The 24826-nt window shown below is 52.6% G+C and overlaps 2 protein-coding genes across 5 annotated transcripts in view; one reads left to right on the top strand and one right to left on the bottom strand.

Moving 5' to 3' along the window:
* LOC122488323 (solute carrier family 23 member 1-like) overlaps positions 1-11744 on the top strand; it is a 56788-nt gene extending 45044 nt beyond the window's left edge. For 2 of the 4 annotated variants that reach the window (XM_043589619.1, XM_043589620.1), the window contains exons 9-13: positions 273-437; positions 843-951; positions 1047-1142; positions 2522-2692; positions 3402-5897. In XM_043589619.1, the coding sequence (XP_043445554.1) occupies positions 273-437; positions 843-951; positions 1047-1142; positions 2522-2692; positions 3402-3493 (633 nt within the window). In that variant the 3' untranslated portion in view covers positions 3494-5897. Of the gene's footprint in view, positions 1-272; positions 438-842; positions 952-1046; positions 1143-2521; positions 2693-3401; positions 5898-10075 lie in introns of those variants that run through there. The other 2 variants (XM_043589621.1, XM_043589622.1) reach the window with 2 other exon arrangements.
* On the bottom strand, positions 5427-23783 carry STRA8 (stimulated by retinoic acid 8). Its single transcript, XM_043589623.1, has 8 exons — positions 23378-23783; positions 19239-19314; positions 18568-18652; positions 16494-16715; positions 15325-15610; positions 10725-10798; positions 8995-9106; positions 5427-5501 (listed from the first exon to the last, which is right to left on the bottom strand). Exons 1-8 carry the CDS (start codon positions 23567-23569, stop codon positions 5427-5429), a joined length of 1122 nt encoding a protein of 373 aa, XP_043445558.1. The 5' UTR covers positions 23570-23783.
* Positions 23784-24826: the final 1043 nt, after the last annotated feature.

Here is a 24826-nt window from a genome sequence, read left to right as displayed (position 1 = left end):
ACCTTCGGCCTCACTGGAAAGCCTTCTTAGAGGAGCATTTGAGTCAGGACTTTAAGATGGGGACAGAGCAGTGCGCGAAGAAATGAGGGCAGAGGCCGAGACCCAAGGTCACACCTTCATCCTTTCCCAACCCCCATGTGGGAGCAGAGGGGGGCCATCTGGGCTCATGCGGCTGCTCTTTCAAGTCCGCCGGATTGTGATGTGTGGTACCCCTGGAGCAAGGCTGAGGCCTGGTTGGAGCTGAGCGTCTTGTCCCACGTCTCCCTGAGCAGGTGGGGAGCAGGACAGTGATGGTCGCTGCCGGCTGCGTGCTTCTCCTGATGGGCGTATTTGGGAAGTTCGGGGCTGCCTTTGCCACCATTCCAACCCCTGTGATCGGAGGCATGTTCCTGGTGATGTTTGGTGTCATCACTGCCGTGGGGATTTCCAATCTGCAGGTGAGGCAAGGCACCCTTTGAAGCGCGGCCAGTGCATCTCTTGAAAGGAGCCCTTGAGAATTGGGATGAACAGAACAGGGCTGGGCAGGGGAGGAGGAGAAGGAATCCTTGGTTCCCAGAGACCACAGTGGGCTCTGAACGGAAGAAAGAAATAGCCGGATGCACCCAGACTTCTGGAAAACAGAAACTGTAGCAATTCGACTCGGGTGGTCCCGACCACTGAGCTCCCAGGGTCAAGTGGAACCCAGGCCTGGCTTGCCGGCTGCGTGTGATGCCCTGAGTCCAGCCTCCCTCCCCCATCTCCGGTGGCAGTGGGAGGGGAGGGGGCATTTGGAGGAGAGAGAGATCGCCGTGCAGTACGGGAGCTGATGGCTCTGGGCTGCCCTGGGGGCTTCTCTCCTACAGTACGTGGACATGAACTCGTCCAGGAACCTCTTTATCTTTGGCTTCTCCATCTACTGTGGTCTCGCCATTCCCAACTGGGTGAACCAGAACTCTGAGAAGCTCCAGACAGGTGATTCTCTGTCTCCTAGACTGTGACCTCTCCAGGGGCAGAGGCAGGGGGCCCTCGGCCCCTGGGAATCCTGGTTGCTTTTGTCTCCATTCTAGGGATTCTCCAACTGGACCAGGTCATCCAGGTCCTGCTGACCACGGGCATGTTTGTCGGTGGATTCCTGGGCTTTCTCCTGGACAACACCATCCCCGGTAGGGCTCACCTTCGCTCTGTAAGCTAGTGGTTTGGGTAAGCGGTCAGCATTTGGGCCACCCACATTGCTTTGCTGAGCCCAATTACCATGTCAGGCTGACCACAGCGTATGTCGAGCAGGCCCTGGGTCTGGCGGTGGGGGGCGGGGGGGGGGTGGATGTACAGGATGGTATTAGCTTTCTAGGACAGCTGTAACAAAATGCCACAGACTGGCTTAAACAACAACTGTGTGTTCTCACAGTCTGGAGGCTAGAAGATTGAAATCCAGGAGGTGGCAGAGTTGGTTTTTCCGGAGGGCTCTCTCCTTGGCTTGCAGATGGCGGCCTTCTTGCTGCGACCTCACATGCCCTTTCCTCCATGTGGGTGCCTCCCTGCTGTCTCTCTGTGTGTCTTATTCTCTTCATGTTATGACACCAGTCAGATTAGATTAGGGCCCACCCTAAAGACCTCGTCTTTAACTGATCACCCTTTTAAACGTCCTATCTCCAAATACAGTCACGTTCCGAGGTAGGGGGGTTAGGGCTTCAACATATGATTTTTTTGGGGGGTGGGGGAGGGAGACAATTTCGCTGTAACAGAGCTGTAAGGTGAGAAATACACCAGATGCAAGAAGAAAAGGACACAGCCCCAGCTGTCTTACAGTCCAAAGTCCAGTTGGCGAGGGAGAGAACACATGTATTCATTCATTCATTCATTCATTCACTCACATTTTCAATGAAAACCCACCAAACACTTGCTGTGTTCCAGATGCTCTGGACTGAGAATACGAAGAGCAGAGAGACAGGCCCCCCATCTTCCACAGGCTAACAGGGGAGAGAGACAAGGGAACAGACAATGAGAATAGAGGGGAACCAATGTGGTGATGAGCAAACCGAGTCTCTGGGAGCTGAGGATGTCGCCGTGAGCAGTGCAGAGCGGCCATCAGGGGTGGCTTTCAGTGCTCCCTTCTCGAACCTCCCATGGCCCCTTGAGAGGACCTCTAGGCTATCACCTGCTTGACGGCACTCTGTTTTCCACATTTGTTCTCTCTACCAAGTGTAAAGTGCGCCTGCATTCTAGAAACAGTGGTGGAGAGGCCCACCCCCTGAAGGTGAGGAAAGGGTAGGGCGCAGTTAGGATTGTACCCTGGAGCTCTGCTGCACATCAGCCGCAGTGGGAGCTCCTGGAATGCTCCAGACAAGCGGAGGAGGAGGAGGAGGAGGAGGAGCAGGAGGAGGAGGAGGAGCAGGAGGAGGAGGAGACGATGCTGTCGCTGTCGGCAGCTGGAGGGCTGGCAGGGGAGACCTCCCGGGTGCCTGCAGGGGGCACCAGAGGCTCCCCCAGCCCAAGGGCCGCGAGGTCAGTGCCCAGTCCTGACTGCTTGCCGTCTTCCCATTAGGAAGCCTGGAGGAGAGAGGCCTCCTGGTGTGGAATCAAATCCAGGAGGAGTCTGAGGAGACTGCGAGGGCCTTGGAGGTGTACTGCCTCCCCTGTGGGATTGGCTCCACGTCCTGCACGTCCTCCTGCGCCCAGCATCTCCCCTTCTGGCCCACGGGGGAAGCTGGGAAAGGTGAGCAGGGAGTGAGCCTGCTCACCTGCCTCTCCCAGAATTCCTCGGGAAAGTTCTCGGAAGGCACCATAGAAACCAAGATATGAGAAGAGCTGTCCTCACGCCTGCCCCAGGGTGCTCCTCGCCCCCCCACCTCGGGTGCTCGTCTCCCCACGCGAGGATGGGTGGGCACCCCGCACGCTGTGGCAGCCAGATAAGTATTAGATTAAGACTGTGAAGCGTGGGCTTTGACACAGTCACTTAGTCACCACAGTGAAAACCAGTCTCCAGTGTAATCCAGCGTCCACACAGAAACTCTCTTAGGGCATATGCGCTTGGCAACATACTGACTTGGGGGGAGGAAAAGGCCTGGGGTGGGGCAGGGGGCAGAGTTGGGGCTGTTTGCTGAAAGGTGGCAGGGACAGTTCTCTTCCTCCTCAAAGAGCCAGGATGCCCCAGCCCCTCCAGTCCTCCCCCTCCGTGCACCCGGCCGTCGGCTGGCTCCTCAGGAGAGGGGAGGACGACCCTCTGTTCCTCCAGCACCTTCTCTGAGCTCCTGGTGCTCCAGCCCGCGTCCGGCTCAGGCTGTTTGTGATGGATTGTTCCTAAATTTCACTCTCTTGGAATCGAGTGCACGGACTCCCGCGTAGGCCTCGGTGTGCTCCTGTAGGCTGCCGAGGGATCAGAACCCACTCCACCTGATGGCCTCCTTGTTTCATTATTTTAATAGGTGTCAGGACTGCAGCGTTAACTCCTGCCCGAGTTTCCAGCTGGCTGGTCCGCCCCGCAGATTTCAGATTTGCAGTCTCCACGATTGTGTGAAACAGTTCCTTAAAGCAAAATACCTAAACCTATACCCGCACCTATACCCATCCCCATCCGTATCCTCTTGGTTCTGTATCTCTGGCAGATACAGGACTGGCTAACAAGGGAAAAGATATCGTCAGTCAAGATACAGGTAGATACCTGACTGATGTCGGAAGAGTCCTAGGTGGGGAGGAAGGGAGGATAAGTAGCTTCTGAGGGGATTTTAAAGCAACATATCCACCCCGGGCTGTGCCATATCCAGTGAGCCCTGCGGGGTGGGGAGCAGACGGCCGCTAGGGCTGAGGTGTGAAGGCAGGGGCGCTCCTCACACATGGCTGTGGGGAGAAAGGATGCTGTATTCCCCTGAGGTCCACGCAGACCGGGGGGGCCCCCGTAGGACGCGATGCTCCAGGAATGAGGACTAAACAGGAGTGGGGTGGGGGCTGGTTAGAGCTGATTAGGCCCGCATTGCTCGAGGACCTACTGTGTGCCGGCATCTCTGTAGACATTTCTTTCTTCCTTCCCACGTGCTGCCTTGTTCTTGGCTGCTGGAGTGGCTGGGGGTGGTTGTGAGCACGGGTGCTGAGCCCCCCTCTTTCTGCTCAGCACAGCCCCCAGTGGAGAGCCCCCTACCTGCCCCCCCCATTTTGGTTGTTTATAAATAGTGAAGCGACAGTCCTCGCGTATCCCCCATGGGGGGGCCTCGGGGGTGGGCTCGTGACAGGACATGAGGTGAGGGGCCAGCACTGGGGCTCAGGGCAGGCAGGACTGTGCTTGCGTCCTAACCCTTAACCTGCGCCTCAGTTTCTTATGTGGTCATGATGGGAAACGGTAAAAAGCCAGGGAATCCTTTCTGTGCACGCTCGGTGTATTGGTGAGGGGTCTCCAGAGAAACAGAGCCAAAAGGAGGTAGGATGTGTGTGCATGCACATGTGTACACGCACGTCCACACAAGCACGTCTACATATTACATACGTGTGCAGACACACACATAGAGATTTTAAGGAATGGGCTCATGTGATTGTGGACGCTGGAATGTCCCAAATCTGTAGAGTAGGCAGGCAGACTGGGAAGAGTTGCTGTCTGTGTCCAAAGGCAGTCACTGGCGATTTCCCTCTTCCTCGAGCTCAGGCTTCAGGGCTATTTGATCCTTCAACTGATTAGGTGAGGCCGACCCACATTAAGGAGGGTAATTATTCTGTATTTACTCAAAGTCTACTATTGTAAATGTTTATCTCATCTGAAAATACCTTCACAGAAACATCTAGAATAATGTTCAACCAAATACCTGGGTTCCGTGGCCCAGTCAAGCTGACACGTAGAATCAACTATCACATCCCGTATGTGCAGCCAGGAGCCTCACCAGAAAGCACTCAGAACACTCTGGGATCTGGCTTGAACTCCATTTAGGAGTCTTTATTACCAGAAGCAGCAGAGGAAGCTGGTTCTGCCCCGATGTCCTGTAGCTCCTACAGCACACGAGTGGTCAGCACCGTTCCTGGGCTCCCAGGGCATGCAGGATGAGTGAGTGGCCTCCAGAACTCTCTAGAACCCACCAGAACTATGTCGTGACTTCAAGGTGTGCTGAAAGTACCCAGTGTCATGGCACCTCTGGGGACAGACCCCACCTGTCCTTTCTTGAAAGGCCCGTGGCCCGGGCTTCAGCCAGGCTGCCCCCAGGACCCCCGTAAAGAGGAACACAGCAGGAGCAGGTGTGTGCCTTGGCATCCGGCCAACCCCTCACACCAAACAACCCTGAGGGACTGACACAGGGCCACACTACTTTGCAAATACTTTATAACAATCAGAAACGGAAACCATCCAAATGCTCTGGGACAGCCACTCCAAAATGTCCCGGAAGGCTGAGGCAGGTACGGCTTTGGCTGTCGGCATAGTACTTGGAAGCTGCCCACCCCCGTTCACCCCCTCCCTTCCCAGCCCTTGTGCGTCACAGGTCTTCATCATCGAAGGTCTCCATGCACCTCAACATGATCATCTCATCATCAACGGGGAGGTCTGGTTCCTGCAAAACACAGGGTGGAAGAGGATCAGTTTTTATTTAAGGAATCCAGTCCCCAGGCAGATGAGAAGGCCCCCACGTCTCCCCTAGAGTCCACCCCATCTCTTGCTGCATCTTCTCTAGCTTCCGGCCAGGAAGTAAGGGCTACGGGGGAGGGCGGGGGGCAGGTCCCTTTTCCGTTTCACTCAACTCCACACTCTATGATCTTCAGAAAGGGTTTTCTTGGCTGCTTTTCCATCCTGGGGGTTTCCAGGATCACGTAAGAGGCGGGGGGTGGGGAGGTGGACAGCATCAAAGCTTGTTCCAAACGCCCATCAATGGAGGACAGTGAGTTATGCCATGGTGCACCCACCAAGGGAATACCATGCAGCTATTTGAAATTAAAGGAATGAGATGGTTCTCTCTCTGTGGGGTATACTATTTAAAAGGAAAAGAGTGAAGTACAAGGCAGTGTGCAGAGTAGACTATCATTTGTGTTTGAAAGAATATATAAATATCTGTAGAGTATCTCTGGATGGCTGCACAAGAAACTGGTGACGGTGATTGCCTTTGGGGAAAGGAATGGGGGCATAGCCAAGGGACGCTGGTAGGAGACTGAGTTTTCTTTGTATATCTTTTGGTAACTTTCAAGTTTTAAACTATGTACATGGGTTGACTATTAGATAATTTTTTTTTTAATTTTTTTTAACCTTTATTTATTTTTGAGACAGAGAGAGACAGAGCATGAACAGGGAAGGGTCAGAGAGAGGGAGGCACAGAATCTGAAACAGGCTCCAGGCTCTGAGCTGTCAGCACAGAGCCCGATGCGGGGCTCGAACTCACGCACCGGGAGATCATGACCTGAGCTGAAGTCTGCCGCTTAACTGACTGAGCCACCCAGGCACCCCTAGATAATTTTTTTAAGCAGCATCACGGTGTGTGTTTATCAGGGTTTTTTTATTCCCTTTACAATGACCCCCACCGACCTGACTCGCTATTACCTCTCCCCCTAAAAGTATGTTCCTGGGTTTTGCTCTTCCTGTCTTTCCCCACCTTGGCAGAAAGTGACCCCTGTAGTTTGTTACCCTGCTGGTCAGGGGCCCCGGGAGGCATCCCTAAGCCCAGTCAACCACCTCGTGAATGTGGGACATAGTCCCCGGGGTGATGGCCAGCTTGGGAGAAGACTCTGCTGACGTCCTCACTCACGGTGCTCTACCGAGGAAGGCAGGGTGCGTGGGGAGCCAGCGTATCTGAGAGGGAACCAGGTGGTCTCTAGGAAAGTCATGTGGGCCCTTCATTCAGGGTGAAGACCACAGCAAAGCTTGAGAAAAAGAGGGAGTGGAGCACAGGGGGCGCCAGGAGGCCAAGCATCCCAGGAGGGGCCACACACTCAAGTCTGTGTCACACCAAGGGCTTGAATGTTGTTCAGAAGGGTCCAGTTCCCTAAGCCCCCGAAAATGGTGTCCAAGGCATTTTTGAGCTGCAGATTTGCAAAAGCAGCAGGTCGCGAGAGGTATCTGCTGGTCTCGGGTGCTGAATAGTAGCCTATCCACCCCAGTTCATGCCCATCTGGGACCCTACTTGGAAAGAGGGTCTTTGCAGGTGTAATAAGTTAAGGATTGCAGGATGAGCTCATCCTGGATTTAGGGGGGCCCTTAATCCAAATGACTGTTGTCTTTATAAGAAGATGCGAGGGACTGGGAGACACATGGAAGAGAGAAGGCCATGTGAAGACCGAGACCATGACTCGAGGGATTCAGCTGCAAGCCAAGGACTGTGGGGGCCACCTGAAGCTAGGAAAAGGCAAGGCAGGACTCTTCCCTAGAGCCTTCTGGGGCGGCGTGGCCCTGCACCTTCTCTAGCTTCTGGCTACATTTGGCCTTGATGTGGTCTTCTGGCCTCTAGAACTGTGAGAGAAGACATTTTTGTTGTTCTAAGCCAGTCCTAGGTGCTGCCCAGGTGCTGAGTGCTAACACAGTCTTCCTAGGACACCATACAGGTGCTAATTAAAGTTTCATCCAACGACCTCGGTCAAGCTGACAGGGGAGGTGGATGGGGAAGAGAATGAGATTTCCCTCTTTATACAGCGTATGGCAAAGGCTGGCGGCCTCCTGCCCCAGAGCCACCTGGCCAGCTTGTTCAAAATACGCATTCTTGGGGCCCTGCCTCACAACAGTGAATGAGAATCTCGGGTGCCGGGGCACCAGGAATCTGCATTTTCGGTTAGCTCCCGAGAGGATTCAAGTTCGAGCATCTCTCTGCTTTATACGGATACTCCAGTCCTGCTTGGTCTTTCTTTTCTACCATATGCGGGGAAAAGGAAGCAGGGAAAGCAAAGACTGGCCTCGGTAAAGTGGACTGACTTTCCTGTGTCCAAGAGAAGGCGGACACGGCAGTAAGGGCCGGACGGCCAAGAGCTGATGGGTGGTGCGGAGCAAGTGGAGGGGGGGCCCTGGGCCCCAAGTGGAGATTCAGAGTGGTCTCGGCAGAGGCAAGGAAAGGTCAGTAGGAAGAGGGCCACTAATAGGATGATACCTTAACCTATTGAAAAGCTGTCCTAGGGGCGCCTGGGTGGCGCAGTCGGTTAAGCGTCCAACTTCAGCCAGGTCACGATCTCGCGGTCCGGGAGTTCGAGCCCCGCGTCAGGCTCTGGGCTGATGGCTCAGAGCCTGGAGCCTGTTTCCGATTCTGTGTCTCCCTCTCTCTCTGCCCCTCCCCCGTTCATGCTCTGTCTCTCTCTGTCCCCCAAATGAATAAACGTTGAAAAGCTGTCCTAGTTATTTTTAGACAAGCATTGTCATTATTACTGCTTACTTTTTTTATTTCTTATAGTTTTTTTTTTAATGTTTATTTTTGAGAGAGAGAGAGAGAGAGAGCGAGCACGAGCAGGGGAGGGGCAGAGAGAGAGGGAGACACAGAATCTGAAGTGGGCTCCAGGCTCTGAGCCGTCAGTACAGAGCCTGACGCAGGGCTTGAACCCACGCACTGTGAGATCATGACTTGAGCCGAAGTCGGATGCTTAACTGACTGAGCCACCCAGACGCCCCTGTTGCTTACCTTTTTAAATTAACAGTTGTGTCTTTGCTAAATTGGGAGAGAAATTCCTCGGTTATGAATCTGAAGCGGCCTGTGCCCTTGGTGCCTCACGCCTCACTCCCCTCCCCGCATGAAAATTTCTGGAACGTACCTTCTAATGAAGACACAGTCAGCTTTTGGGAAGCGGAAATTAATGCCCTTCAAAAGCTGACCGCAAACATTAGCAAAGGGGCTCAGAAGATGACAGAATAGCTCAGCCCCTCCAAAAGCTGTCACCCAGTCACACAACATTTACAAATGCCTGCCAAGAGCCAGGTCCCCATCTCAGGCCTGCCCGGGGAACATCGTCAGTCTCGTCCCTCAGCTTCCCTGGACATCTTCTATTCCCCAGGGTGCATCAGCCTGACTCTCGTCTCGAGAGTCCTTTCTGGCATCCTGCGGGAGGTGAGCGGAGGCCTCCCATCACTCTGCTCGGTCCTACCTGTTTTAACTGAGTGTTAACGCAGCAAAGGCCTTTAAAAAAATTGACGATCTGCATGTAGAGCTGAAACTTCTCCTCTGGATTTTCTGGGTTGCTGCCGGCAAATGCTGAACTGACAAAGGAGAAGAAACAGCAAATATTTAGAATCCTAATCTTCGGCCTCGGCTGGTACCCCCTAAAATATGTGGCTTACAGGGTGAACCACGCACTTGGAAGCACCCGGCTGAATTCTCAGACAGCCTGGAGGTCTGCCTTGCCTCGGCTTCAATGGAGCCCACGGGAAAAAAGAGACTACAGGGAGACTGGCTCCTGCGCCCTAATTTAGCGTTCTGAGCTGTGGCCTCTGGAAGAAGGGAGCTAAACTGCCTCTGTCCCTCAGGCTCGCCCTCGCATAGCCGCGCTCCACGGTCCTGGTCCCCCTGTGGCAGCTGACGGAGCTCAGGGGGCATCTGCCACACTTGGGCTCAGTCGCCTGAGATGCCTCCCCTCTGTAGGTCTAACACAGAACGCAGCCCTGATGCAGGGAGAAGGCCTGCTTTGCAGACTCCTTCCTGCTGCCTTCCCAACAACTTCAAAGAAGGCTTAAGTCATGCGGGGAGAGCCTGCATGTTGACCTCACTTCCCTTGGGACCGAGGTCCCACAAGCCGCGTAGGAACCCTCCGGCAGCAATCCATGCCTTTTCCAGGGAGAGCAGGAAACGTTTTTAATAGGTTGTTCTCGTGTTCCATAGTCATAGTAAGGAGTTCCAGGTTGGCGAAGTTGTCTCCACAGCCCAAGCCCAGCTCAGAAACAGGGACATCCATCCGCTTCCAGCCCGTTTCAGCAGAACCAAACCCCACACACAGCTGAGAGGAGCTTGAGTCACCTCATCAAACCGCTTTGGAGAGTTTGGACAAGTCTGTTGAGGCCGAGTGGAGCAGGCAGGCGGGAGGGACACAGGCTGATGTCAGGTGACCGGGGACAGCCTGGCCGCATGGCCTTGGCAGAGAGTGGGGATATTTGTTGGGGTATGAGGACAAGAGTGTCTCCTCACTCCCAAAGAAGAAAAACTAAATAATCGGGATTTTTTTTTTTTTTTAGTCATGACACGGGCGCAGGTACCTGTGCCTATAGGTTAGAAGACCACAGCTTTCCAAAGCAGCAAAGGAATTTGCGTCCCGATCAAGCTCTCTTTGCGAAAAGCCCCTGCGCTACGGATTTAGTCAAGCTGCTTGTTTGGGAGTCTCCCCATATCCTATTTTGTGTCTTCTCACTTCATGGGGTCAGCTGTCCCCTCCTCCCCTCTTCCCACCTCTATCCCCAGAAGCACCGTGAAAAGCCACTTCTCCCCTGTCCAGCTCAGGGCACGGCCCCGTTTCCACATTGGCCCAGCCTCTCGGGGCGGGGTCGGGGGGCCGGAGCCCCTGCCCACCTCTCAGACAAGACAACCGCAGCAACCTGCCCGTGGCCCCCCTCACCCTGGGAAGATGGTGCAGTGTGAACAGCCTCGAGCTCATGACCCCCTGCGTCTCAGCCCTGGGCCAGGATGGAAGCATTTTCTACGTAGAAGAAGCCTCAGCTCAGTGGCACGATCCTAGAACCAGCCTGCTTTGAACCACAGACAAAAGTGGATCTCTAAGAACTTCTGCGGAATTTGGCACCCCTCTGTGGGGCTGCAGGGGAGCGGCCCCTAAGCATCCGCACAGGGGTCCACACACACACTCACACTCTTTCATACCCCTTTCCTCACCTAGAGCTAGAAGTACTTGGAGCCTCACTTTTGTCCAGGAAACTTGCCACATCGAAGGCATCTTCAAAGAGTATCTGAAGGAAGGCACAGAACGTGATGTGTCAGCACTAGTTTGGCGCCTGCTCTGGGCCGCTGGTGGACACGAATAGAAAGGCTCTCTCTTTAACCCTCACTCCCCAAAGGATGGGTATGTGAAAGCCGGGGCCCAAACACAGGATCTCTGCTTGGTGACCTTCCCAGGCCGTGCACAGTAAGCGCTTGCCCGCCCAGAACAAAGTGCCAACCCCAGAGGTGGCCACAAGGGACGGGGGAGCACCAAGGACTGTGGTCTCCTCTTTCTAAAGAAGGTGGGAGCCCAGGCGTGAGACGCAGCAGCCAGAGTCAGGCTTCAGTTTGCCCTGGGAGAGGGCTCATCTACACCTCCCGAGATGCAGAGGCTACACGAGCCCAGGATCCCCAAGCTGGCAGTCATCTATCAGCCAGGACAGCCGGAGAGAGGTTGGGGGCGCTGGGGTGAGGCTGCAGGAGGGCCAGCTCCCAGTCCTGCCACTCACTAAGCCGTGTGACTTCAGACAAGTGACCTCATTTCTCGAATCTTCCTCTTATGTAAAGGGAATCACAATAGCGCCTACCCACAGGGACACTGCAGGAATTAAATAAGATGAGGTCGGTGAAGCACCCGCCTCCGAAACGTTAGCTATTATTGAATATTAATCTGCTTTGTAAAAGAAACACATGTTCATTGTGAAGATTTTGGAAAATAGAAACAGAAAGAAATGAAAACCACGGAGAAGCCGCCCACCCAGAGAGGTCTATTGTTGACACATTGACCTATTTCCCTCTGGTCATTTCCTGGGGCGTGTTACATTGGATATTTCGATTTTGCAGTCTTGTTATTTAGATGGCTTTCAGTCCTGCTTTTGTTTACTTTCTTGAAGAATATTAAATATTCCACAGGAATGTGATATATACACTTAGGAATGCAAGGATTAGCAAATAAAAATGCAGGATGCTTCATTAAATTTGAATTTCAAATAATCGTTTTTTGTTTTTTGTTTTTAGCATGAGAATGTCCCAGATATTGGGCGGGACATTCTTACATAATTTTCACCAGGGACACCTCCCTGTGTCTGACACCCCATTTACGAGGGCAGTCACCCTGAGAAGAGGAGAGGGAGCTCTCTGGCCCATAGCTGGCAGGTTCTGGCAGGTTCCATAGGGTCTCTCCCCTTACCTGAGACACACTGTTCTATCTCTGGAGGTCTTGTGTCTGTCTTTTTTATTTTTTTATTTTTTTTTTTAACGTTTATTTATTTTTGAGACAGAGAGAGACAGAGCATGAACGGGGGAGGGGCAGAGAGAGAGGGAGACACAGAATCGGAAGCAGGCTCCAGGCTCCGAGCCATCAGCCCAGAGCCCGACGCGGGGCTCGAACTCACGGACCGCGAGATCGTGACCTGGCTGAAGTCGGACGCTTAACCGACTGCGCCACCCAGGCGCCCCTGTCTTTCTTATCTTCTTACAATTTGCTTCCCCTGAACTGAATCCCTTGGGACTCTGGCCATGTGGATGGCCCTTCTTCTTCTTCTCCTTTTTTTTTTTTTTTTTTTAATTTTTTAAATGTTTATTTTTGAGAGAGAAACCGATGGCAAGTGTGAGAGGGGCAGAGAGAGAGAGAGACGGAGACACAGAATCCAAAGCAGGCTCCAGGCTCTGAGCTGTCAGCACAGAGCCCGAAGTGGGGCTTGAACTCCCGAGCCAGGAGATCATGGCCTGAGCTGAAGTCAGAAGCTGAACTGACTGAGCCACCCGGGCACCCAGATGGCCCTTCTCCTGATCTTTTAGACATTTTATGGTGAACCTTCTTTCTAATATCCCTTTGCTTATCTCCAAGAGGGTCTGGGAAGAGGTCACTGAAAGGGCCAGCCCAGAAGCCCATCCACTCTGTGTTCTTCCCCCGCAGGTGGGAGGCAGGGTCCTGGGCCCGAAACTCCTGCCTTTGACCAGTCAGCCCACTGAAGTTCCGGGCCACACACTGTCCTCAGCTGTGCACACGGCTCTCGCAGCTAGCCTGGCCGGGGGTAGGGGTGCCCTGCCAGGCTCTGTGGCCCTTCTGGAGCACCCAGCACACTCACGGGGCCTTGGTTCTCAGACCCTCCCAGGCACACCTGACCCTGCATCCAGGAGCTGGCCCCAAACACAGTTGTTCTGCAGCAGAACCTCTCCAGATGGACCACGAGCTATAAAGACTTCACTGCAACTAAGTTAGAAGCCAGAGTAGTGACTGGCCCTGCCCTGGGTGTAACTGTTCTCTCTTCTGTTCACCTGGTCACCAAGCCCTGGGTTGGCCCAAGCCTAGGGATGGCAGTGAGGCAGAGCCCTCATCTGGGCACTGCTGAGGAACTCTGCTGCCAGAAGAATGTGAGCCCTTAGCCCTTTCTGGAAAAGATCAGCTGCTTCCATGATTTGGGGACATTAGATTCTGGGTTGGGTCTGTCCTTCCCTGAGGAAAGGTTCGTGCCGCAAATGCACATACACGCCTGTACACATCGGTTTAAAGCTTGAAACACTTGTCCGCACATTTGGCATATGTTTTCCTTTTGCCTTCTTTGTGTGAGACCTCAGGGCCAGGCGATTCGGGGCTACAAAGACATCGAGGCTGGCTGACATGCCTTGGGTATGAGGTCTTCAGCGACTGGTTTCCTGGCCCCGCTTTGACCACTATGGAGGAGAACTCAGGTCCTCTCGTGGTGAAGCCAACATTAATGGACAAATAGGTGAGAAGCCCAAGTCCAACTGGGGCAGGGGAGGGGACATACACAAAAGCTGACTGACTGTTGCATATCTGCACTGAGAGTTCCTTCCAAAATGCCCTCATGCATCAGTCACCTGGGGTGTTTGTTAGAAATGCAGGTTCTGGGGCGCCTGGGTGCCTCAGTCAGTTGAGCTTCCGACTTCGGCTCAGGTCATGATCTCGTGGTTCACAGGTTCGAGCCCCACATCAGGCCCTGTGCTGACAGCTCAGAGCCTGGAGCTTGCTTCGAGTTCTGTGTCTCCCTGTCTCTCTCTGACCCCCCCCCCCCCACACACACACACTCATTCTCTCTCCCTCTCTCTCTCTCTTTCAAAAATAAACTTTTTTAAAAATGAAGGTTCTGAGTCACCTGAGGGGTCAGGTACTCCGCTTCAGTGGGTCTGAGGTATTAGCCAGGTACCTGCCTTTTTACTAGACTCCACTTGAGAAGGATCAGGGGAGATCACGGAAGGCTGACCATAGACAGGTGACCAAAGAAAGATTTGAAAAATTCTTTGATGAAGGAGATACAACCTCTGAAGCAGGAGCTGAGCATCCTGGACAAGCCACCTCACTCCTTAGGCCTCATCAGTAAACCAGAAGCCCTGGACTAGGTGAGTGACATCCTGTTGCTGTCCAGGCCCCGGGCCCTGAGGGCTGGGCAACTTCCTGGACGATGGAGCATTTCAGGGCTGTATCCCCGGGGTCCCTGGCACTAGGAAGCTGTCTGGCTCTAAGGCTCCCCACAGAGCCACAGAACATCTCCTCAAAGGGACCACCCACTAAGGGGTGCTTGGAAAGTCAGGGCAAGCAGAGGGGTGCGGCTGACCTGGTGGAGGCCATGGTTACTAAGTGTCCTGCAAAGCACAGGACAGGCGCAGAGAGCACAGAACTGCCTGCCCCAAGCTAGAGAAGCAGGTCAGGAGGGCCGTGAGGCAGCAGCAGCCTCCTGAGGCTGTTCTAATTCTGGAAGTGCAGCTGAGGGGCCCGCTTCGATCTCAGCATTGAGTGACCACTAATGCCACCAGACACACTGCTTTGAGAGGCCGACAGTCGATAGCGAATTCCTCTCTTTTCACTGAATGGCAGCAATGCTCTTGGGGGTGGGAACGGACCTCCTCTTAGGGATTGGCCCTAACTGGTCCAAACATAATACTTTCTTGATGATGTCAGTCATTGGCTCAGTAATCTGGCAATCTGGCCAATGGGAGGGCAGGAGAGGTATGGCAGACATTTCTGGAAAAGGTCTTCCTTGACCATTAAGAAAGAGCCACATGAATCTTTCTCTCTCTTACCTGATGTGGAGGAGGGACTATACAGCTCAAAGACTCCTAGCTGCCATTCTATAGTCACACGGGAAAGTGGGGAGGGGAGACAAGGTGAGGAGTCAGCCTTACGATGAGGCAGAGCAGGGAGAGGGGAAGGACCAAGTCCACGGTGACCTCACTGAGACTAATGGGAAGCCCTCCTGACCTTGGGACCTCCCTGCACGGGAGAAGCACCTTTCCCTTCATGGTTTAATGAGCGAGTGACTGGCAGCGAAAACAATCCCAACTGATAATGACCTTTTAAGCCTTCTCTTCTATGGTCCCCGTGGAAAGCTCAGGAAGCAGGAGAAAAAGGAATGCCATTCTGTGGTGGTGGCGCTTAGGCCGGGAAAACCAGAAACACACGGCTTGAGTCAGAATTTAAACACTACCTCACATTTGGTAAATGACCCCAAGCAGACCCCTGGTGTCTCTGGGCCAAAGGCAACAGAATCGTTCCCGCGCACTCCTCCCCCTGACCCAGAGACGGTCTGCTCACCTCCTCTGGGGTAGAGACGAGTGAGCAGCTGGCTCCTTGGCTGTCAACCCCACTGTCCTTCATGCTGCCCTCGGCACAGCCTGCCTCCTGATAGGTACCAGCAAGGCCCAGGAGGCCACTGTTCCTCTGTGCCCAGGCCTGCAGGAGACTGGTCTTCCTCTCCTCAGAGAGGTTCTGCCACAGGTGGGAGATGGCTGCAGAGACGATGGGGAGTGTCACCTCCTGTGAGGAGACAATCCCATTCCCGATCAGAAGGTCCATCATCTGTTTGTAAAAGTTGAGATACCTGGAACAGAAATGGCGTCATCTCCCAGACCTGAAGCCAGTGGCCGAAGGTCCCTCCCCAAACCGTCTCCTCAGGTGTCCATTAGTGGGGTGGTCCACAGCACACGGGCAGTGCCACAGCTCTGTGGTTTACCAGGGGCTTAGCCTTTCTAGTCTGCATGCCCCTGACACTTGGAGAGCAGAAGCCATCTGGGGGGCCGTGGAATGATATAGATCTGGGCTCCAGGGTCCTTCCCCCACGTCTTCCCAGAGTTCCCATGGAGCTCTCTGCCTAATAGAAGAGAGAACAAGGAGCCCACGCTCCCTGCTCGCCTCTCAGCCCATGGGAAAAGTGCTTATAGTTCTAAGCCCCATGAATGTGCAGCCATGATATGACGCTTGCTTTATTTCAGGGCCGGAAAGGCTCAGCTGTGGAGCGAGCCTCCTTCTATTGGCCTCCAGAAGCCAACATGGCTGCCATAGGTCTTAAGTCTGTGGAGGGGCAGTGGGTGACTGTTGGAGTCCAGGCCAGCCATCCACTGTATTTCTTACTATAAGACCAGTAATGCAGCTGGTGTATGTGTGTGTGTGTCTGTGTTTGTGTGTGTATGGGGGTATTTGGTCCTCCTAATCCCCATCATAGCCCCCACAAAGTCACCCCAAATAAATACCCAGTCTAAGTAAACTCAGTGTATGTGCTGTGCAATGCAACTTCAAGATTATTTCTCTAGCTCTTCTGCCAACCCCACCCCAAGCCCCTAACATATGGAAATTCTGGAGCTTCCTTGACTTGGGGCCTGGTCTGGAAGTGCACCGGGGATGCAGCCTACTGCAGACAGGGCCTCTGACCCCTTCCCCACAAGAGTTCAGGCCATGCGTGAAGCCACCCTCCCAGCCGTTCACACCGTTCAAATTCCATGAGGTCTGGCAACAAGGTGACTGGGGAGTGTAAGGGCTCCACTTTCTTCTCTTCTTCCTCTTCCTCTTCTTCCTCTTCCTCCTCTTCCTCCTCTTCTTGGTCTTCCCCCTCTTCTTCCTCCTCTTCCTCCCCCTCAGCATCCTTCCCAACTGCCTCAATTGGGCACCAGTTGGCAGAGCCATTATGACAAAACTTATTTGAGACCAGGCTGGTGAGAAAACAGAAACAAGACAACCACAAACTAATGCCCCTCATGAACACTGACACTGACATTCTGAACACAATTTTAACGTGAGCGTGTGCACGTGCGTGTGTGTGTACACATCACGACCGAGTGGGGTTTATCCCAGGAATGCAGGATGGCTGGCTCAAACTTTGATGAAATTCCATCAGTGGAATTCACTGCAACAACAGACTTAAAGAAGAAAAACCAAACGATCCCCTCAATAGATGCCGAAAAGCACTCCTCAAAATTTAACATCCATTCATGACAAAGACGCTCGGCAAACTAGGAATAGAAGGGACCTTCCTCAACCTGATAAAGGGCATCTATGAAAAACCTACAGCTAACATCATACTTAACCGTAAAAGACAAAATATGTCTCTGCTAAGGTCAGGAACAAGACAGGGATGTTCACTCTTACCACTTCTATCCAATATAGTACTGGAGATTCTAGCCAGTCCAACAAGGCGAGCAAAAGAACAAAACGATACACAGATTGGAAAGGAAGAAGTAAAACTCATTTTATTTGCAGACGACACAATAATCTATGTAGAAAATCCCAAAGAATCTCCAAATATGTGACTAGAACAAAGAAGCGTGTTTAGGAAGGTTGCAGGATACAAGGTCAATATATGAAAACCAATCGTATTTCTATATTCCAGTGATGAACAACTGGAAATTGAATTTTTAAGAAGTGCCATTTATAACAGCACCCCAAAACACCGAATACTTAGGTTCACACCAAAACCTCAACCTCAAAAAGAAAAAATGGGTAAGTTAGACTTTATCAAAAATTTCAAATTCTGCTCTTCAAAAGGCAGTTTTAAGAGAGCAGAACAGCATGACACGATTTGGAAAACCAGGATTTGTAACCCAGAATCTCTTCATCTGATAGGAGTAATCTCCAAGGCATCATGTTGAGTTAAGAAGCAAGTGCACCAGAAGAAAACCGGGGAAGATTCTTTTATTTTTAACATTATTTTTTTAAATGTTTATTTATTTTGAGAGAGAGAAGCAAAAAAAGAGGGGTAGAGAGGGATTCCATGCTGAGTGGGGGGCTGGACGTGGGGCTCAATCTCGCTACTGTGAGATCATGACCTGAGCTGAAATCAAGAATTGGACACTTAACCAACTAAGCCACCCAGGCTCCCTTCTTTTTTTTTTTTTTTCTTTTTTAAATTTCAGAGCACAGGAAGCCTTTCTGAGTAACCATAACAGATGGACAGATTAGACTTCATTTTTGCGTGGCCAAAACAAAAAGCAAAAACATCAAAAGCAAAATAATAAAACAAACGACCAAACGATAATTATTTGCAAGTCATATCCTAAAAGATGGCTGGCTAATTGCTTGGTCTATACAGAGGACTTCTACAGCCGTGTGGGAAAAAGACCACCAACCCAACAGGAAAATGGGCAAAAAATAGGCACTAAAGGTTGCCAGGAAAAGAAATACAAATGATCTTGAAGGAAGACACTGAATTTCACTCCTAACTTAATGAATTAAAATACAATAACTATAAAATATAATTAATTTATTCCTGAGCTGATGCCACACTTTTAATTGCTGTAGGTCTATAATCTATCTAGAAAAAAAATCCTAATTATTATGATTTAAAAAGAAATGCAGCCATTCTCACATGGGCACATGATATAAGTATCGATCAGATTTTAGTATGGGATACAGGGTGTATCTTAACTTGGTAAGGGAAGGATGGCTTACGGAAATGGATGGGGTTGGGATCAGTGGCTGATCATTTAGGAACCGCCAATGCAGTTGTCTGCCTCAATGAGATGATCCCTCCTTTGCTGATTGCACGGTGGTGCCTGGGGGTCTTACCTGTGATTTCCAGAGTACATGCTGGCATATTCTGCCTTGACCTCCTCTAAGCTGTTTGCATTCCCGTCCTCCAGCTTGAAGGATTCTATTGGGGAGGTGAAGGCAAGGGTCACAAACGGGGAAGTCCAGCCTCTGTCGACTCCCTCCTGCCCTTCTGATCCAGGTGGACCATGAGTGGTCCCTGAGCCCACCCAGATTCGGGTTAGGGTGTCAAGGGTCCAGTTTCACCTCTTCTTCTAGAGGTAAGGGGGAGAAGTTTCTTAAACCGGCCCTTCTCAATCAAGACACCAAAAGTATCCCTTTTAGAATGCGGTTTCCACCAGCTTAGTAAACCCAAATTCCTTGCCAGCCACCGTTCCCACACTGAGTGCCAAGAAAGGGAGCCAGGCTCTGCTTTTGGGCATGATAAGTACCGGTCCGCTTCCTCTCTGGTCTCTCAAGATGGGATCACGTACCTGATGGCTTCCGTCTGTCCTGCCAGACTGTAAGCTCCCTGAGTGCAGGGGCATTAATCTCCTTGCACTCCTGGCTTCAGCACAGTGCCTGGCACACGGTTGGCACGCAGGAAATACCTGCTCACTTGGCTTAATCCAATCGCTCTGCTTTTGGTGGAAAGACCAACCAGTCTTTCCCTGGGAAGGAGACGGGGGTGGCCGATAGGGGTCTATTACCTTTCATCTTCAGAAGATTGTCCAAGGTCTGCTCCAGCTCCTGAATATGATTCTTCGCCTTATTCAAAACCTGCCACTGGGAACCGAGACAGACAATGCTGAAAAGCCAGCCTTCCACCCCCGAGGCTGCGGTCTCGTGGACACAGGAGTCCGTTCCACAGGCTGACGCCATGCTCCCTCAGATGCAAAGTCACATTCCTTGACATGGTCAATAAAAAGGTCGGGAAGTTTGTTCGGAAGCATTCAATTTGTATTCTGGAGACGGTTCTCACAGAAATGCTAAAATATTTGGCAACAGGGCTGTGTTCTGCAAGCTACTAGGGCTTCCGAAGGGCAAACAGCTATATATGCTCCTTGAAGATGGAGTGAACTGTGGCCGAACAGCAGCCCCAGGCTGGCGCCAAGACCCAGAACTAACTTCTGCTCAGTTATCACAATGAGCAACTGGCTGGTTAATATGAAATAAATAGTTCTTATTTGCTAGATGCATACACTTCAGCTGATCAAAAAACACCAAATGCCCTGTCAACTTGAACTCTGAATTTCCTGTTGCTGCAGGGCTAAGTCACAAGCATTCCCCTCCTCCTTCTCCCCTTCCTTCTCTCCTGTGTGTAATATTCCTTTAAAAAATTTTTGAGAGATAGAGACAGAGCATGAGCGGGAAGGGGCAGAGAGAGAGGGAGACACGGAATCCGAAGCAGGCTCCAGGCTCTGAGCTGTCAGCACAGAGCCCAACGCAGGGCTCGAACTCATGAACCACGAGATCATGACCTGAGCCGAAGTCGGATGCTCAACCGACTGAGCCACCCAGGCGCCCCTATTCCTAAAGTCAAACGGTGATTGCAAGATTACGCAAACACAAGAAATGCCAAATACTGTTTATTGGCTGACCACCGATAGCTGTCCAGAGTTCCATACGTTCATCAGGCAAGTGCAACAGGCAGAGCTGTGCGTTCGGCCCCTGGGGACACAGAGTAAATCAGATGGCACCTGCTTTCCAGCAGGAAGGACAAGGCAAGGGTGGAAACGACTTGTAACACAGGCTAGAATTCAGTAGGCACCAAAGGGAGTAGAAGCCGAGGGCCGTGGAAACGCATGGGAAGGGGCACTGATTCCAGCTGGAGGCGTCCAGACGACCTAGAGCACGGCAGCCAAGCAAGCAGGCCGAGCTGAGCTCTGGAGAGCGCAGTGTCTCAAAGGCAGGCCTCCACGCAGGGACAGAGACGGAGCGGCTGTGGACGTGGGGTGCCCCAGGGGACTGGGGAAGCCAGGTGTGGCCAGGGCCGGGGCGGGCGGTGCAAGAGGAAGCCAAAGCAGTCACGGGCGCACAGCCCCGGTGCCGTCCCAGCGTCCCGCCTGGTGCACATTAAGGAGGCTTGAGGGGAGCGAGAAGCACGACACTCTGCTGCCCCCAAAACCGCGCGACAGGAGAATGCAGTTGATCGCGAGATCTCGAATACTCCTTTTATTTTATTTTGTAAATGTTTTTACATGTTTATTCATTTTTTGAGAGAGAGAGAGAGAGAGAGCGCAAGCGAGTAGGGGAGGAGCAGAGAGAGAGAGGGAGACACAGAATCCGGAGCAGACTCCAGGCTCTGAGCTGTCAGCAAGGAGCCCGATGAGGGGCTTGAACTCACGAACCACGAGACCATGAGCTGAAGTCAGACGCTTAACCAACTGAGCCACCCAGGCGGCCCTCGAATACTCCCTTTACCTGGTTCCCAGCATCTCAGGCTTGTTCTTAATCAGGATGAGGTGAGGCCTTTCTGGCCCTCTGGCCCAGACACCCCATGCTCATTTGCAGTCTTAGAGGGCCAACACAGAGCCATGGAAGCCGGGTGCTTCCAGAATGTTCTTGGCAGGCTAATTAGGACCTTAGTTCTGGGTTGAATTATATCCCTCTGAAAAAGATATGTTGAAGTTCTAACTCCCAGAACCTGTGGATGTCACCCTGTTTGGAAATAGGTCCTTCGTAGACTAAACTAAAGCGAGGTCAATAGAATGGGCCCTAATCCATCCAACGTGGCTGGTGTCCTTATTAAATGGGGAAATTTGGATGCAGAGACAGATGTGCACAGAGGGAGGATGAGGTGAAGACACAGTGAGAAGACGGCCGAGAAACTGGAGTGGGGCATCTCTAAGCCAAGGAACGCCAAGTAATTGCTAGCAAACGCCAGAAGGTGGGAGGCAGGCAGGCTTTTCCCCTAGAGCCTTCAGAGGGAGCATGGCCCTGTGGACACCTTGATTCTGGACTCTGAGCCTCTAGGACTCCTAGACAATACATTTCTGTTGTTTCAAGCCACCCTATTCCTGGTATTTTGTTAGGGCGAACCTTTTCTTCATGCCTATGAGGAAGGCAGAATTCAGGGCTGTCCCTCGAGCAGGATGAGGAAAAAAGGAAAAGAGAGAGAACACCTGGTCTGCCTGCTGTTTCCTGGCTGTGCCATTCAGGCAAATTGTTTACCTTTCTGGAGCCTCCATTTCCTCCTCTGTAAAATGAGATCAGAATGGAATTGTGGCAGATAAATGAGGTAATACACTAGTAAGTGACCAAGACGGAAGCCATTACGACAATGCCACATCTTTCCACGCAGCGATCTTATTAGGTGCCACGACAGGCCTCTGAGGAAGCCGTTACTGTTGCCCGTGTTTAAGGGAGGTGGTGACGGGAGCCTGGCAAGTACCTTGTCTCACATGGACCCAGGCCAATCCGCCAGGCTCTCCACCACCACGTCACGAGGTACAGACTTTAGGGGGTGCAAATATAGAGGAAAATATAGTTTTCCTCTATATTTGACTTCGATTATTTACTTGGGGGCCCTGTTCTTTCTCTGGTCATGCTGCCAGTCTGTGCACACTACTTCACTGGCCAGTGATGGGGACTTTGGGTTTTTGGCGCATCCCTGGGCACAGGTAGCAGATTCCTCCTCGGCGAGGGGACACGGCGCAGAGCTATGCCCGGACGGGCTCTTTGCCCTGAGCCCCCGAGCCTGGCTCAGCAGAGAGAGGAGGAACAGTGGCCCCCGCACCTCTCACCCTCCACACCCTTCTACAAGAGCAGGCAGGATCTCTGTTCAGATTCTTTCACCCAAAAACCCTCTAGGCCCTACTCGGCGTCTTGCACAAAGGTGCTTGAGGTGCCACTCAATCAAGCCACAGTCACAGAGGCCCTGGCCCCGTGCCAGCTGAGGAGGAATTCTTGTGTTGGCCCTCAGTGAGAGAAGGCTGTGTTAGCTCCGGCAGCAGGAGGCTGGGGGCTCATGCCCCTCCAGCGGTCCCTGTCCTTAAATGCGGCTCCGCTGAAACCCACCAGCCCACGAGGGAAAAACTGCTGGCTAGAAACTGTCGCAGGCAACCGGCTGGTCTCTGGAAAGACCACCAGGTCTGGAGCCGGGAGCTGAGGCCCTCCTCCCGGCCCTGCCACCGACTAGCTGACAGGTCCCTTCGGACCCCTGTGCCTCCGCTGTTCCAAGAGGGCAGGGGGAGCGAGAAGATCTCAGGGCCCTCTCCCCTACCGGAGACCTCCTATAAGGCTCCTCCAATAACACGAGCTCCGTTCCTTCTAGCACCACCACCCGAAACACCGGAACCTTCCTCCGTGCTCTGCCAGAGGCACTAACAGGCAATAAAGAAGCTATCGAGGGAGAAAGGCAAAATCAAGAGCAGGAACAGATAAATGCTTACCCAGAGGTCTCTGCTGCCTTGCGGAAAAGATCCGGTTGGTGCCCAGAACCAAGTCGCACGCACGTGCGTGTGTCTGTGTGTGTGCGTGCACGCGTGTGTGCATGTGTGCGTGTGTGTTTGAGTGGAGAGGCAGGGTCCCGGAGCAGATGCCGGAGGTCACCCCTGTCCGCTCGAGGGACAGGCACAGGAGCCGCTGGCTAACCAGGCCTCTCGGGGCGTTATTTCCCTTCTGATGCCCGGCTTGTCTGCTGCGGGCAGGGAAGGTCCAGCTCACGCGTCACCCACGTGCAGCCACACACCGTGCGCCACGAGGTGCCCGCCTCTGATCACTGACCCCACCCGGCTGCAGCCCTGAGGGTGGGGGTGGGGGGGCTGGGGGCTCCAGGCCGGTCCCCACCTCACCCCACAGTCCCTCCACGTTGGAGACTTTTCCTCCCACACCCAGGTCCCCTTACCTTTGAGGCTGTGAGATCAGACTGGGAGTAGACCATTTTCCGGAGGTTGCCGAACAGCCCCACCAGGGTGGCTCGGTGGCGGGCCTGGGACAGGCGTCGGCGGGCCACCCTCGGCTCAAGCTCCCACAGCTGTGCCAGGGGCCAGGGTATTGCTCTGCCACTGGGGTGACTGCCTTCTCCAGAGGTCGCCATTACAAGCTGCTGTGTAACAGTATGCCCTTCTTTGGCCCTAAATAATAAAAATACAGTACTAAAGAAAGAGGAAGGCAGACTGAAACAGAAAGGGGTTACCACTCCCAAGTAACAGGTCCCAAACCGACGAATATAATCAAGGACACAGAGGACACAAAAATCCGGAATTTAAACTGGACTCCTAAGAACACAAGCTGCTCATATGTGACTTACAGTTGAGGGGCACTGCTGCTTTACCCCAGGGATTTTCCAGAACGTTGCAGGTACTCACCAGACACTTGTTAAATTGGCTGTGGCCAAGGAGAGCAAGCCATACCCCTGAGATCTCATTCCTTACAGTCTGTGAGAAGCTGAACAGGCATGTGTCTGCACCCTTTGAGGTCTTTCCTCCCATGAGAATGCACCCCTCTTTGATCTAGGTAGTGGTTACACGGGTATATGTACAAAAAGAAATCCATCAAGGTGTGTCCTTAGATTCGTGAGTATATATATATATATATTCACGAATATATATATATTCGCGAATATATATATATTCGTGAACATATATATAATCTCAAAAAAGGAGAGATGCACTTTTCTACCTGTGAAAGCAAAAAGTCACATAATGACAGAGATTTAGAAGCAGATGTCCCTTGGCCTGCTGTGCGTTCTGAGGATGATCATTAGGTTGTCACATCTGAGTTTACAAAGCAGGAGCCCTCCCCTAGGAGAGGCAATTCTGGGATGGATCCATAACAGTTTTAGTAAAAGACAGGGACCAAGGTCTCTTACCTGAGTCATAGACTCCTCCTTCAGGCACTCACCCCACCACCCAGAGGACAGCCAGCCCTTTGAACAGAGGGGCCACATCTTCATCACCTCTGTACTCCCAGAAGGTGCTCAGTGCTGGGGTTTTGAGTGAATTCTAATGGAAGCCCTCCACTGGGTCTCAGGCTTCCCTGAGCTCGGTCCTGCCTGCCACCCAGGGACATTCCATGACCTCAGCCTGGGGTTTGCTTGTTTTGATGTATGTCAATCACCTGGGGGACTGTAGAAAATACACATGCCCAGGCCCCACCTTGAAAATACTGGTTCGGAATCTACTGGGCCCAGGCATCTGGTGGGCAGCCCACTCCCCAGGTGATGCTGATACCTTCACGGTTTGAGCCATCACTAGGGCCCATACAGCAACACCTCTCTCCAAGCACCACATCTGGCAGCTGGGAACGAAGTCTCCTCCATAGAGGGAATGTCGGGGAAGGGGGCTTGAGAAAG

Source organism: Prionailurus bengalensis, chromosome A2 (genome assembly GCF_016509475.1).
Source record: "Prionailurus bengalensis isolate Pbe53 chromosome A2, Fcat_Pben_1.1_paternal_pri, whole genome shotgun sequence".
In the NCBI taxonomy this organism is placed as follows: domain Eukaryota; kingdom Metazoa; phylum Chordata; class Mammalia; order Carnivora; family Felidae; genus Prionailurus; species Prionailurus bengalensis.
This window is presented reverse-complemented; position numbering and strand designations above follow the sequence as displayed.